Source organism: Schistosoma haematobium, chromosome 4 (assembly GCF_000699445.3).
Source record: "Schistosoma haematobium chromosome 4, whole genome shotgun sequence".
In the NCBI taxonomy this organism is placed as follows: Eukaryota; Metazoa; Platyhelminthes; class Trematoda; order Strigeidida; family Schistosomatidae; genus Schistosoma; species Schistosoma haematobium.
This window is the reverse complement of record NC_067199.1, coordinates 19,769,430-19,784,567: the sequence shown is the minus strand read 5'-3', so window position 1 is coordinate 19,784,567 and position 15,138 is coordinate 19,769,430. Positions and strand designations below refer to the sequence as shown.

General features: G+C 36.3%; 1 protein-coding gene across 2 annotated transcripts; it reads right to left on the bottom strand.

Moving 5' to 3' along the window:
- Positions 1-1,788: 1,788 nt before the first annotated feature.
- Positions 1,789-14,458, bottom strand: DARS1_1 (Aspartate--tRNA ligase, cytoplasmic). 2 transcript variants are annotated; one of them, XM_051215914.1, is made up of 10 exons: positions 14,292-14,458; positions 13,952-14,244; positions 11,994-12,174; positions 11,062-11,346; positions 8,263-9,240; positions 8,111-8,179; positions 7,739-7,940; positions 6,817-6,928; positions 2,717-2,788; positions 1,789-2,214 (listed from the first exon to the last, which is right to left on the bottom strand). In XM_051215914.1, exons 1-5 carry the CDS (start codon positions 14,397-14,399, stop codon positions 9,070-9,072), a joined length of 1,038 nt encoding a protein of 345 aa, XP_051066459.1. In that variant the 5' UTR covers positions 14,400-14,458; the 3' UTR covers positions 1,789-2,214; positions 2,717-2,788; positions 6,817-6,928; positions 7,739-7,940; positions 8,111-8,179; positions 8,263-9,069. The 2 variants fall into 2 exon arrangements, with proteins under 2 accessions (XP_051066459.1, XP_051066458.1); XM_051215913.1 differs by having other exon boundaries at positions 9,074-9,240.
- Between the last annotated feature and the right edge of the window lie 680 nt (positions 14,459-15,138).

The following is a 15,138-nucleotide window of genomic DNA, read 5'->3' as shown; positions in this document are numbered from 1 at the left end:
ACCACATTTTTTACTCTAGTCTAAGTATATAGTGAAAAAGATTGGAGTTGTGGAACCTTAATGAGTAGACAGAGCTTCCAGTGGAATACTAGTTACTTTGAATAACTAAAGGGAACTCACCTCTCATCTACATTAGACACTACCTCTGTCAATGTTTTAGCTGCATGTTGGAGGAACTGGATTACACGGTATGTGTGGGTAGTACTTAAGAATGCTATGGTTAGTTTCTGAATATTTACGGAATTGAACTGATCAGTCAGGTTTCTGTTAAGTTGATTGTACCTGTAATAGTCTCAGAAGTGAATAACGTGGCACCTACTATCGAAGTAAAACAGGGAGATATGTTTACAGATAGTCTTCTTAGCTTGGTATTTTCGTTGTCCTACACAAAGGCCTTGGTTTTTATACCAATTACACCAATAAGGATATAAGGTGATTTCACACTTAGCTTAGATGAAACAGCAGTAAGATTTACTACATCTGCTAGAAGCAGGGGCTAGGTGGTTTTCTTTCTAGAGAACAACTAAAATAAGAAGTCATTTTGGGTTATATGACAACACAAAGTTTTGTGAGGTTGACTGGATGTTCGTGTTTGAATATATTGCCTACAGCATTATTGGATTTTCAGATCCCCGCCAGCTAATGAAATTATAATACAACCCCGCTTAATACACAGAAATTGATTCTCTATATGGATTACTTGTTAGAGTAATCGGATGTATATTCCTCTTATCGCGATATTGAATTTAATATTTGTTCAGTTCTATAGAAATGTAGTGTTAAATCAGTCATTCTGAATGAACTTGGCATATCGTAATTGTATTCTTAAGTAATATAACTACGGTGATTAGCAGCTACGAACTTATTTTATGATACTTGATAAGTTTACGCTTTATATATATGAAATTCTATTTAATTAAAAAGACATTATATGATGAGTACGAAAAGCAAACTGTTGGATGTCGTATTTCAACTGTAATACACAACCAGCCGACCAATATGAACTCAGTAAACATATAATTCGCGTGGAGGACTAAAGTAATCTTGTTAACATAACTGTAACACCATACTAAAACGAACAGAAACAACAGTAAAAGAAAGCAATGAACTATCTCCCTTACAATATTTTATCTGGTAACATCTCGGCCAAGATACTTCCAATAGTAAAGTGGCTTTTTATCACTTGGCTGTGAATGCAAGTATGATAATCCATACCACAGAACTAGTAATGCAGTTAACGAACACCGATAGCCATTAAACTAATTAAACAAAATTGGGAGTCATAAATTAAAAATACTAACTACGAACTGACGTTGACAGATGTAGCAGTGTTCCAAACACTATTGGAGATTCTAGCATATTTGTGACGTACCCAAATAAGGAATATCGCTTGGCCGAGACAGCATAACATTTAAAATGGGCGAGTAACTGATAGAGAGAATGTTTCATGTGAACCACAATTGTTGATCGAATAATACCAAGTTAGAAATGCATCCAGTGAAAAAACCCTATGGTGGTTTTTGTTGCATGTAGAATTGTGCTTCCACTAATTGTTCTGAAAATATTTCTAATAAACACATTTGAATGTTTCCTTCCCGTCCCAAAAAGAAAGTTAAGTAATTTGAATTTAATAACCATTTGGATTCGGGCTGATGTGAAAGCGATATTCACTAACTTACAATTATTATTACAAATCGAAAAACAATTATGCGCAAGTATATATTATTTAGAGAAATGTTAATAACCTCCTTTTATAACTGTAAAATTAATTCTGAATTACGATTTCTCTCTAAAGTGAAGATCATTACGACCAAACCACTTGGTCTACACATTTTATGTAAAGAATGTTACATAAAAACTAAGAGTTGAAGGATCGTTTATTACGGATCAACAAAATTTAGATAAGCTGCTTAAAAAAACTAAGTGAACACGTTTCTTCGATGTCCTAAAACAAAAAAATAGAGCAACGTACGGAAAGACTGACCAAAATAACAAACGAAAATACTAAGCGTTCCAGTAACTATTTTACTGAATTAATAAATACTTAAATTACCCCCCCCCAAAGAAATAGAAAGAAAACACAAAGTGCTACCGAGTTCTGTTAAAGATTTATCAAAATAAATTAAGGAGTCAATCGTTTTGGATCACGTGGGAACATTGATGCTTTTCTGATATTATCCAACCCAAGGAACAGCATAGTCACTCGCTCAAGACCTAAAATTCAATATTGAAGACATGTACTAATTAAAATGGAATAAACGTATTCCGTAAGAAAGCAAATGTGCAAAGTAGCAAGGATATAACAGCATAGATCAATAAAACGAACTCCAAAATGTTAAGAAAAAATTACTCAGTGAGTTATTACACCCTCCTGCTCCCCTGTTTATAATCGTGCAGGCGATGCTAGAAAGTATTGTTGAGCTTCCAAAAAGCATAGTTCCAAGTAGGTGAACAATTATTAGGAGGGTAAACAAAAGCATCATTTATGAGTGTGTAACTACAATTTAGAATATGGCTATAATTATTAACTTTAGTACTGATAGTACACGCCCAGAACCTTACAGTTCATAGCACAACCCTTAGTTTTTTTTGTCTCCTGACTAAACCTACTAACATCTGTTTTGATCACTGGTTTCCTTTGCTAATGGAACGATATTAGAAACAACAAATGTTATGTATAAATGATTGAATGTCTTAGAAAGGTGTTGTAACTTACCAATCCCTCCACCGGCATGGGGTGGACAACCATAACGAAAAGCGTCAATGTACGCTTTAATCTTTTCCAGATCTGTAACAGAAAAACATCAAATAGTTAAGTAATATGATATAGCAGTTATAATTTTAAATTAACAAGTAATCATATTCGACATACAAACATACTTAAAGCGATCCTTAGTTCTTTCATGTATTCAAACACCAACAAGGTTTTTCTTATGAAATATAAATCATAAAATGTCAACGAAAGTAAAACACCACAAGTTACGTATTGGAAGTAGGTAGTAATTTATAACGAATATACTGTAGACGTGTGCAGTGTACTCATCTGGACCAGTCTACAATCGATTCACACAGACATGTAATAACTCTGAGGACGATGACAAACTAATTTTTGACCTACGACCTTTGGTATTGAATCGAACGTAAATGCCCAGACATGCAGATTTTTGTAGGTCTAAAGCACTGAGAATAAGTTTATGAATAGAAATTAAAAGGGCAGATGTTAGGTTACGATTAAGAAATAAAAAGTGAATACAGCAGCATAATTTTAGTATATGAGTAATAGATGTGTATTATGACACAATCATATCATTATCACGACAGTCGACAAATTTCTAAACATGCTAGTCAGTCAGCTACAACGTAGGACCAGGCACATTTATGCATCGGTCCAAGTTGCCATACCTCATTAACACAACAAATGGACACCGGATTCATAAAAGTAGTTAATTCAGAGGTGGTAGTATATAAAAGAAAGATTGCAATAAGGATGTAGTACAGCAAGAAATAATTAGTTCGTAGAAAGAAAGATATGAAGCGATTTTAATCTCTTAATTTAAGGGAAGATAGAGAATGTATACACCGACGCCATTGTGATCGATTCTCAGCCATGTCACCAAGAGTCTCCAACCATTGGTTACGATAGTCACACGGACCCCAACCAAGTAGTCTGCATCTACCAACATGGCTCAGACTAGAAGTTAGTGACTTCAAGCACTGATGCCACGTTTTAGTTTGGCCGCCCCCAACTTTCTTCCAACCATCTCCAACACCGGTTAGCATTGCACGTCGTAGTAATCGGTGTTCAGGCATACGCAACATGTAGCCCAACCATCTCAGTCGATGGAGATTAACAACCTCATCAACTGGTTTACCATCATTGCCTAACATCCTGCGTCGAACCTCACTATTACTTACTCGGTGATCCCAGCAGACGCCAGCAATATTTCTAAGGCATCTGTGGTCAAATACTAGTAGCTTACGAGTGTCTTCTACTCTTAATGGCCATGTTTCGCTGCCGTAAATTAAAACAGAACAGACTGCCGCGCAGTATATTCGTCCCTTAATTGATAGACGGATATCTCGCCTTCGCCATAAGTGACGTAAGTTGGCAAAAGCCAAACGAGCTTTTCGAATCCGTGCTGAGATTTCGTCAGACACCAACCCATTAGGGCTGATCAGACTTCCAAGATAAGTGAAGTTGTCAACGCGTTCGACTACTTCACTCCCTATCCTTAGTTCAGGTGTTGGCGCAGACCAGTCCTGAAGCAACAACTTGCATTTAGAGGGAGAGAAGTGTATTCCAAACATTCTGGCATTGTTGCTTAGTGCTATCAAAAGACTGCATTTTATCAACATCTTCACCAAACAGGACTATATCATCTGCGTATTCTAAGTCGATAAGTGGACCTCCTGGAAGGAGATCAATACCCGAGAATTCAGTCGACGAGAATGTTATTTCCATCAATAGGTCTATGACGAAGTTAAACAAAAATGGAGAAAGTGGACAGCCTTGACAGACACCACTTGACGTTGCAAAAGCAGATGATAGTTCGCCATAAGCTCTGACTCGACTTGTAGTGTTCGAGTAAAGAGCCGTCACAAGGTTTATGTACTTCTGAGGTACGCCTTTCAATGACAGACACTGCCACAGAATCTCGCGGTCTACCGAGTCAAATGCTGCTTTCAAGTCAAGAAAGACCACCATTGTCGGATGCCGATAAGTATGCCTATGTTCTAGAACCTGACGAATGGTGAATATGTGGTCGATGCAGCCACGACCAGGTCTAAAGCCAGCTTGATTCTCTCGTGTTTGCAGTTCGCGAGTCGTAGTTAGGCGTCTGATAATTATCGAGGCTAGTATTTTAGATACTATATTAGTTAAACTAATCCCTCTATGGTTGTCACAGGATGATTTTGACCCTCTCTTATATATTGGGACGATAAGTGACTGTGACCAGTCAGATGGAATAACGTCTAACTCCCAGATCTTAGCTAAAATATTAGTCAACCCAATCGCTAAAATTGGACCACCATCCTTAAAGACCTCTGGAGCCAATCCATCTGGACCAACTGCCCTTCCTCGTTTCAAATTAACTATAGCCTTTTAAACTTCTGCTAGAGTTGGGGGACCTGCTTCAATGTTCCATTCACACTGTCTGGGAATGGAGGGTAGTTGTAGAGTAGCTGAAGGCCAGCTGAACTGTTCTCTGAAATGTTCCGCCCATCGTTCTAAACGTCTGGACTGAGAGTAGACGAGGGTGTCGTCTTTTTCCGAAATAGTCTGACTTACACTTGACTTGTTAATTCCAGTTTCTTTTATTAGTCTGTAAAGCTGTTTTGTGTTCCCTATAGTCGCCGCCTTTTCCATCTCTTTTGCTTTCATTGCCCACCACTGCTCACGGTCGTTCCTTAGACTTTTGGTTAACCTAGATCTGATTTGTTTTCGTTCTTCATCATGTTCAGAGCCTGATGGGATGAGTTCACGAGAATCCATCAGTGCAATAGACAATGAGGAAATCCATTGGTTCTTTGTAACCCTGTGGTTTAAATCACTGATAGATGTCACTGCTGTTTCCACAGCTGTTTGTATAGCTTTCCAAGCAACATCTGGGTCAGCCTCGTCTTTAGAACTACCTAAGTGTGACCTCAGTTGTTCCTGGAACCTACTTTTGGTTTTCTCGCTACTCAATTCAGTTCTAATGGGTCTTTTTACTGTGGCTTTTTGCGTCCAGTGAGGCGCAAGCAGATGCGTGCCCGTATTGGGGCATGGTCGGAGTCCAAGCAAGTACTCCAGAATGAGCGACAATCTTCTACCGACCCTCTCCAACGATGACTGATGGCAATATGGTCTATTTGAGTCCATCGTTGGTTTGGTGTAGGGGGTCGCCATGTTAGACGATGTCTCTCCTTATGCTTAAAATTTGTGTTTGCTAAAAATAAACGATTGTCTGAGCACAGTTGCAGCAGACGATCACCATTATCTATTCGCTGTGCCGGTATACTAAAATACCCACCTAAATGCCTTTCTGTTTGGTTTAAACTACCTATCTGGGCATTAAAGTCACCTGCTACGAGTACTATGTCTGAACGTTTAGCTTTCTGAAGAAGTTCAGATAGCTTTCTGTAAAATTCATCTTTCACTTCATCTGAGCTGCAGTCGGTGGGAGCGTAGGCAGAAACGATAAAAAGGCAACGCCGTGTGCCCCTTCCCTTCCGATTTTTTAAAACCCCTTTTTCAAACAACCCAAAAAAAAACCAAAAAAAAAAGAAAACCAAGCCCGGGAGGAGAATTTTTTCTTTTAAAAAAAAAAATATTATAAAAAAAAAAAAAAAAAAAAAAAAAAAAAAAGGGTGGATTGGTAGGGATTGAATGCCCATTATATTCTTGAAATGTATCGCTTTAATCAATTATCTACATAACCTATAAAATTGGGGAGTAAATTTCAATAACACCAGATATAAACAGCACATGAGTGACTGATTTTACACATAATATTAGCATGAAACAAATAACTTGTTAACATACATCGCTCATCAACAAGAGAATCTAGATTAAATGAAATCATAGTCGGTTTGGTGCAATAGCATTTAGATTAATTTTTGAGTGATTTCGCTATGCATAATTTGCGAGTATAAATAAACATGAGTTTCGATAAGGAATCACTGAATTGTGATAGTCCACCAAAAGATAATTAAACCTACATTCTGATACTACATTAGGTGTGCGACCTATAAACGTAGTTTAATATAACGTTTACCGACAAAGTGCCAAGTTAAAATGTCCTTAAGAATGATAAGGAAGAAAACTAAACTTACCAACTTTATGGTGTGTAGCACGTTCCGATAAAAGGACTGGATCATGAATACGTTGTGCTCCAGACATGATTTCTTCCCCACGCATGAAAAAATCATACGAATTAGAATAGCCCTGTTTGAGACAAACAACGATAGGAATAGTGTTTTTTATGTGCTATTATGTTTGAAAAAACCTATTGTGAAGCGATTGGTGGTTTTTCAAACGATTTTCTAGATAGACTGCTTACGCATAATCCCTGATGACTGAAGCTTTGTAACAATTATATAAGGCTATAGAAAAATAAAAATAAATTCTTATCTACAATTACTTTTGAATGAATTATGCCTAACTTTTACACTTACAATCACTGTAATATTAAGGATAATCATTGTGTATATTGCCTTATCATTGAATTCGTGAAATACATCTAGTTTAATTGTAGTGTCCTAATCAACTTTTCAGCTGACAAAAACTAGAATTAAGTATGTGAACTAACAAATTAGCTCCTGCGTGTTTACTAAAGTCAACTGGACCTCAAATTCAGAACAGTTTAGGATCACTTGCAGTAGTAATGAGTCAGCCTTGTGATAGAACTACTTTACTTTCATTAGCGTTGTTAACGAAAATTCACAATGTTACCATAGAGACGCATCCAAGATACTGTATGCTACACTTAAATTCGAGAGACTGAAACTTTTAAATACGTTATGAAAAACGACTGATTGAATTTTAAACAAATACTGTGCAATTTCGACCAAAAAACTACTCTGTATACAGTATTAATAGGGAACACATTCTTTGGCACCGTCCTGCCAATTATTTGAATATACTAGTCAATATAAATCAGAAAACTTGGAGTTTTCTATTTATGATTTAATATGTTACCAAAGAATAGTCAAAAGGGTTTTAAATCAATCGCTACTTGGCACAAAAAAAGCGTACCTTCTCAGTAGGATGTGGCATAGTATAGAAAGCGCGAATATCAAGTGGGAACTTATCAAGAATATAAAAGTCTGTATGATACTTTTCCTTGATCAATTTCCCAAGGAACTTTTCAGCAGGTGTACTTAAATCATCTAGTTCTCCAATTTCCCAACCGGCATCTTGTAACATCCGAATAGCATCACGATATTGTAAGCGTAACCTTTGAATGAATATATAGAAAAAGATGAATATTAATAAAAATACATGGCTAATTTTATTAAAGTGAGTACAATCATATAATTGATTTTTTGCTTCAGAAAGCAGTAATTTGTTATAAAAATAGCAATTGGAAGCAAAGTGTATTTATAGAATCTATGACGGTAAACATACGTAGGTTGAAGGAATTCAAAAGGTTCTGAATGATATTGTTGACATATGGTTTGGATTTCAGTTTGATATCTACAATTTTTCAAAAGAAATACAATACACAACGAAAGTTGGAGATAAAATAATCAAATATGAGAAGAGTTAATTTTACAAACCTCACATTGAATGAACCATAGATGGTATTGACAAACTTTACTTCATGGTGAATTTAAACGATGAGAATTTCGACAAAACTGACGAAAGTAACATGTATGAGGGTTAGCTTCAGTTAATACTGATCAACGTAGAACCTAAAATGAGTGTACATCAGTTTAAACTGTCAAACCTTACTTCAGCACTATACCAAATCAACAAGATGAGAAACATAGGTTTGGAAATAATTCAAACTACAATGAGAATCCAATTAGGATGAATACACTCTAAAGGGAACAAACGAGATCAAATAATTAAAATTTGGGAACGACACTCAGGATTTGGAAGATGCATAACTAATGCAGCTGAACCACTATGGTGGAATAAACGCCATGTAACGTGACATTTGTAACCACAACTTGAGTATTGCGTGGGTCCAAAATAGAATGTCTGCACCTTTCCTCATAGATTAATGACTTTACGGACCGATGTTGTTTTAATCTGTGTGCTCTCAGATTATATATTAGGAAACGATAGATGAAAATTTATTGATCCGGAACATAAGATGTTTAATTTTGAAACAAGGAACTTTTCTGTTTTAAGAAAAAGTGACAATACAATTGGCAAATAATAAATAGGCCAATTTCTGTGCTAAAAGGTGTATTCTAAGTATGATCGAGTGAATATGTTTACCGATGGAACCCTTACTGGGAAGTCTTGGAATTTGGTGCTAAAAAACGAATGAAAAAGACACTAGATATTCAACGAAATAACGTTTCTCAAAGTATGATTAATGAGAGAAAAGCAGTATGAGAAAGGTATAACGGTTCTTACTCGCGTTGCAACCCTTTGAACACATGAACAAACATATCTGCGATAAGATCGACCACCTCATGGTAATGGTTTTTGAAGGCCATCTCTATGTCTAAACCAACAAATTCTGTAAGATGTCGATGTGTGTTAGAATCTTCAGCACGGAAAACTGAGCCTATGGTAAAGACCTTCGTAAAAAGGAAATCAATAATCAGGATATACACAACTGTAAAGTACTAGAGATCGATAATGTCAGTCTAATTTATGAGCTGCTAAACAACTATACACACATAGTTATAATATCAATCACAAACGATAGGCTTCAATTTGAACCTTTCCATACTATTTGTAAACCAAATAAACAAAAACAAACCCGATCAAAACACAGGAACATTTTTAGAGTACCGAAATTGGGAACACTCCCTAATGTATCACAAACACGTGCATAATCCGAGGTGCATTGTAAAAATACTACTTTTAGACAGATAAAAAGCTTAACTACTTATGGAGATTTATAGGTCAGAAAATTTTAGAGGATTAATCCCCCTACGGATGTCTTTTAAGTTCACATATTTATATGGTAATATGACTGAATGTAAATGTCCAGTTATCAGTTTTTGCATCAATCCTGCACTTCCTCAATAACTACAGTGATATACTGTTTTTCGGCTTTTCCTAGGTATCCATGAAAATACAAAAAATTGGATGTATTATAACTCTTTACGCACACTTACATACAAACATTAAAACAAACCAATTAAACTTGATATTCAAAATACCAAAAAAGCAAGTTTGTATATATGTAACTATCAAACCAGAAGTTCTCTACAGAAGACGTTAGACTTATAATGACTTAACGAGTACCATCTTTAGGAAACATTTACTGAGTGTTGTAGTAGAATTCAAATGGCCAGAAAGAGATTCCACTAATACAACAGTTTCGACAAATGAAGCTTCCCACAATTCTCTAAAACGCTTTTCTATCGTAAATGGAGTTTTAAGCAGTAAAACCCATACAAAGTATGATTCCCAAATATTGAGCGACAAAATTCTACTTTCAGAAGTAAGAAACACTGTTTGTTTACTTAAAAGAAGTTTATAATATGAAACTTAACCTTTTATTAGGGATGAAATTCTTAACCTGGAGTAAATGCAACGCCAAACGTTAAAAAATGAAATCTGATGCAAAAACCATCAAACGTAACCAATTGTGCTTACTCTTACTCTACTCCTTGAAACTACTAAAGAACCAAGATCCATATTCCGATAGATAGACGATAAAATGATTACTGCTAAATAGAATTTTTTTAATAATCATTTTTGGATCTAAACTTATGTGACCCTGAATAAGTTTACGATATGTCAACCTCTGGAGTGATAAGCTTGATTACTTACCAATTACGGCAATAATTACTTTGTAAAGTTGCGTATTTGATAGGGACACTTTATATACTATGCTGGCGCTAGGATTCCAAATTTCGTTTAAGAAGAAAATTGCTATCTTGACAAGATGGTTAATAAATAATCATGTTGCTATTATAGTTATCCTTACAATGAATATCATACCAAACACTGTACCTATCGACAAAATATGGGAAAACAAAGCAATAGGACAAATTTGTACCTTACGGTAAATGACAGAACTCAAAAATCTGCTTTAAGCAGTGTTAATCGTTAAAGCACTCGTCTTTCAACCATTAAGTATTAGGTCTGAACTCTTAAAAGCCTACTTTGTTTTGGTAGTCGGGTATATAATACTGCACTTAGTAGGTCGATTACATGACTAATGTACTGGTCTGGCCATTTAATCCAATACTTGAGTCAATAATTAAAATTCACTTCGACAACCTTGATCTATAGTGGTAGATAGGTGCTATCATCTGATATCACACATTAAGTGTAGCCAAGTCTAATAAACAAGTATGTGTCTTATAGCTGATTTGCAATTAAAATTCTATACAAATCCAACCTAAGACTTACGTGTGAGTAAACTCACAGAAGAAACGTACCCTTTCAAAGTCAGCCGCTATGGCCATTTGTTTATATAGCTGAGGTGACTGGGCCAAATAGGCACTACCAGAAAAGTAGGACACTTTGAAAACATTTGCACCACCTTCGGAAGCTGCTGAAATCATTTTTGGAGTATGGATATTCACAAACCCAGCATTAGTAAGGTATTCCATAAAAAACTTGACTACACCAGCTTCAACCCGATAAATAGCTTGATTGACCGGAGTCCTCAGATCTATGCATCTATTATCTAAACGAGTATCCTGATTGACTCGACTCAAAGTCTGGAATTGAAGCGAAAACTTAAAATATAACATTTGCGTTTGAACAATAAAATTTCAGGCTTAATATTGACAAGTGGAAATAAACATCACTAGAATTTTCGAAAGAGTAGGTTATTCGACTTGCAATGTACACAGATATCTTATCCAATAATACATTCCCTCACATAATTATCCACACTTGCCAAACATGTATTTCTTAATCCTTTGAATAAACAATATTATACTGTACTTGTGAGTTTCTTCGTCGAAAAATATCACCTAAAAAACTACTGGGAACCGTGGAACCATGGAAAGTTACGTAATACAGGCTTTGAGGGGAAAGATATCTAAGGTATAACTCTGGACTAAAACCTGAAATGCGCGAATTTACTCGTGGAAATGACTGAAGCTTCTATTCTCTAGGAACTGAAATTTACAACTTATGAGTTCGTAAGTAGTAAAAGTCTGCAACAACTACCTGAAAAATGACTAATCCTTCGAAACTACTAGCTTGAAATGCAATATCTGCAATTGAATTTTCACCAAAAACAAACGACCACGTTTCAAAAACTGTAATATTATAAACTAGATATTTAAAGTATTTAGTTTAGTCGCGTTTCAATTAAGAGTGTATATGAAAAAATGAATAAATATATTACGTAACCAACCGTTTCGTCACCATCAGGTCTCATTGCGTCTTCAATTTGTAGAGGTAAAGTTGGAAGAGCAGCACTTACAACAAACACTTTTTCACAATGGATTTCAATGGTATCTGGATTGCAACCCTCAATGAGAACAGGGCTTTTTAGAACTCGCCCAAAAACATCGACGATCGATTCCTTAGAAATGCTTAATCAAAAAAGGAGAGCCAACAGACAACAATAGGTTAGAAGAAACGCATAACACTAACGATCACTATTTTCTAAGGGATTTTAATGACGTGGTGTGATATACTGTTACTTTGTCACAACCAATTTTTATCACATATTACATTATGAAATCAGAACGTTATGTGATTTTCCACAATATATTCCTGTTACTATCAAAAGTCAAGGAGGATGACAAAGCATAACAACACCCATAGTTTTGCATGGTTAACAGTGTAAAAGGAATGTAGTGAGTCCATAAGACTGTGATGAAAACTAAATGATACTACTAATTCTTGACTGGTTAGTTACTACATACTTGAAAATAAATAATGGTTTGATCAAAAACAAAAGCCAGCCAACAAAGAACTGAATTATCCCTGCTCTATGACTCATCAAACGTTCACATCGCATGATGTTCGGTCATTAGTTTCATACTGATACTACCTGGGCTTAATGAAATAACCAGCCGAACAGTTATTCAACAGTAGTGTTAATTTATATAGGGTCTTACTATTCGTTTTACTCTGTTGAAGAGAATTATATATAACACAAGAATATGAATCACTACAAATATTCGGTTTGTTACACGGTTATTGTTGGAAGACTTGCACATGAAGTGACTGATACATCTGTTTGATTCATGTTTTCGAATATGGAGACGCTAATAAAATGCAGTCGTTTATTAGCACTGAGTAACTACCAGGATGTTCAGGATCCGTTTCTCAAACTCTAAATGTACATCGTTGCTTCAGAACTGGCTTTCATCAACACTTGAACTAAGGATAGGGAGTGAAGTGGTCGAACGCTTATCTTGAAATTCTGGTCAGCCTTAATGGGTTGGTGTCTGACGAAATCTCTGCATAGATTCGAAAAGCTTGTTTGGCCTTCACCAATCTACGTCACCTGTGGTGAAGACGAGGTATCCGTCTGTCAAGTGGATGATGAGTATACTGTGCAGTAGTTTGTTCTGTTTTACTTTACGGCTACGAAACGTGTCCATTACGAGTAGAAGATACTAGTATTTGATCACAGATGTCTTATTATTATTGCTAGCATCTGCTGGGATCACCGGGTATGTATTAGTGAGATTAGACGCAGAGTATTCGGGAACGAAGATAAATCAGCTGATAAGGTTGTGAATCTTCATCGACTGAGATAGTTGGGCCACGTATTACGCGTGTCTGAACACTGATCACCACAACGTGCAATACTAACTAGTGTTCGAGACGGGTGGAAGAGTTGGGGACGGCCGAACTAAGATGTGGCATCAGTCCATAAAGTCACTAAATCCTTGTCGGAGCCATGTTGGCAGATGCAGACTACTTGGTCGTGGTCCGCGCGAGTATCGTAAACAATGGTTGAGGAATCTGGGAAACATGGCACAGAATTGATCACAATGGTGTATGCTCTTCGTTTTCTCTTAAACCGCAAGATTAAGATTACATTACAAATTCCTTTCTTCGAACTAATTCTTTCTCCCTGTATCATATCCTTGTATGAAATCTTTTTATTACGACCATGGAATTAACTGCTTCCCATATGTATATATAGGATGGCAAAACCAAACGGCTGTTCAAACCGGAATGACTATGTCTGTACAGTGGATGAGAAGTAAGAGGCCAATTCAAAGAAACCGAGACTAGTCTGAATGTGGATTACAAGCCTACTTGGATGTCTTTCAAGACAATAAAAGAAAAAAAGAGTAAGAAGGTTCTAGAAATCATACCAAAAGCACCAGCATCTAAATAACGAGTTACCTGGAGACGAATGCCAACATTTCTTTTGGAGTACGTTCCCCGACAGAAAGCACGTTTTGTACTCTGTAGTCTTGTAAACGCAGTATAAAAAAACATAGTTTCCCTTTCATTCGACTTCTATGAAGACGCCCACGAACCCACACATTTTGATTGATATTTGACTCCTTTGACAATTCTCTCAGTTCAGTGTACTTGGGGCCTTCAGTAAACTGTGACTGACACAATGGGAGAACACCATATGCATCCGTTGCATCAAGTATCCCATTTTCCCCAAGGAGCTTAACCACAGTTTTCTACATACCAGTTGTTTCGTTATTAGAAAGAAATTAGTGAAATTCACCTGATCAACCTCTGCTTCTTGAACCTTTGGTTTACCTATATCGCGTTGTAATTTTCTAAGTTCCTTCTTTGTCTTTTTATCATTATCTTGATGAGTAACCTCTGGCATTATAAAGCCACACGCAGAAAGACTTTAAAGTGCACCAGACCGCGACCTTGGCGAAGAATTAAATTTCGTACCTACATCAAAAATAGAACAGAAAACCAAATTCCTTCAAATGATTCAAATGGTTCTGAAAGAAATTGATAAATCTTTCTTTGCATTTAGGAGTTTAAGCGTATCCACAAAACAAAGGGAGAGTATTCGTAAATTATAGTGACGTACTGTCCCAAGTCCTCAAGGATATTACAAGTTTCCTATAAATGTCTCTTAAGAAAACACTTTGCTAATCACAGCCGTCAGCTAATTCTAGGATTTAACTAGTCTCAAAAGGTAAAAGATGTCCCTACAGTCCATTCTACTACTCTGCCTATCTGTTTACTGAGTGTTACTATCAAGGATTGTGTTGAGGTAAGAGGGTGCCCAAGGATGTTTAAGATGCTATGAGTCACTAGGTCATCCATGGGATGATTATAGTCTTATGGGCAAAGATTCAATGGTCCATGGGGCTAGTCACCACGTTTGAATTTGAGTTCTCCAAATCAATTAGAGCGGTAAATAAATCCCCAAAATAAATAGCTCTGTAAGTTTTCGACATTGGATGCTGACCATATGTTTTAGTGGACTCATCTAGCTGAAGGCGCTCGGTCATGCATACGCACCAGATCACGTGTGGGAACGCGTGCTCAACATCTACTACAATCACTAGCCAGACTAGATCAGACAATTCCGATATATTGAAAATCGT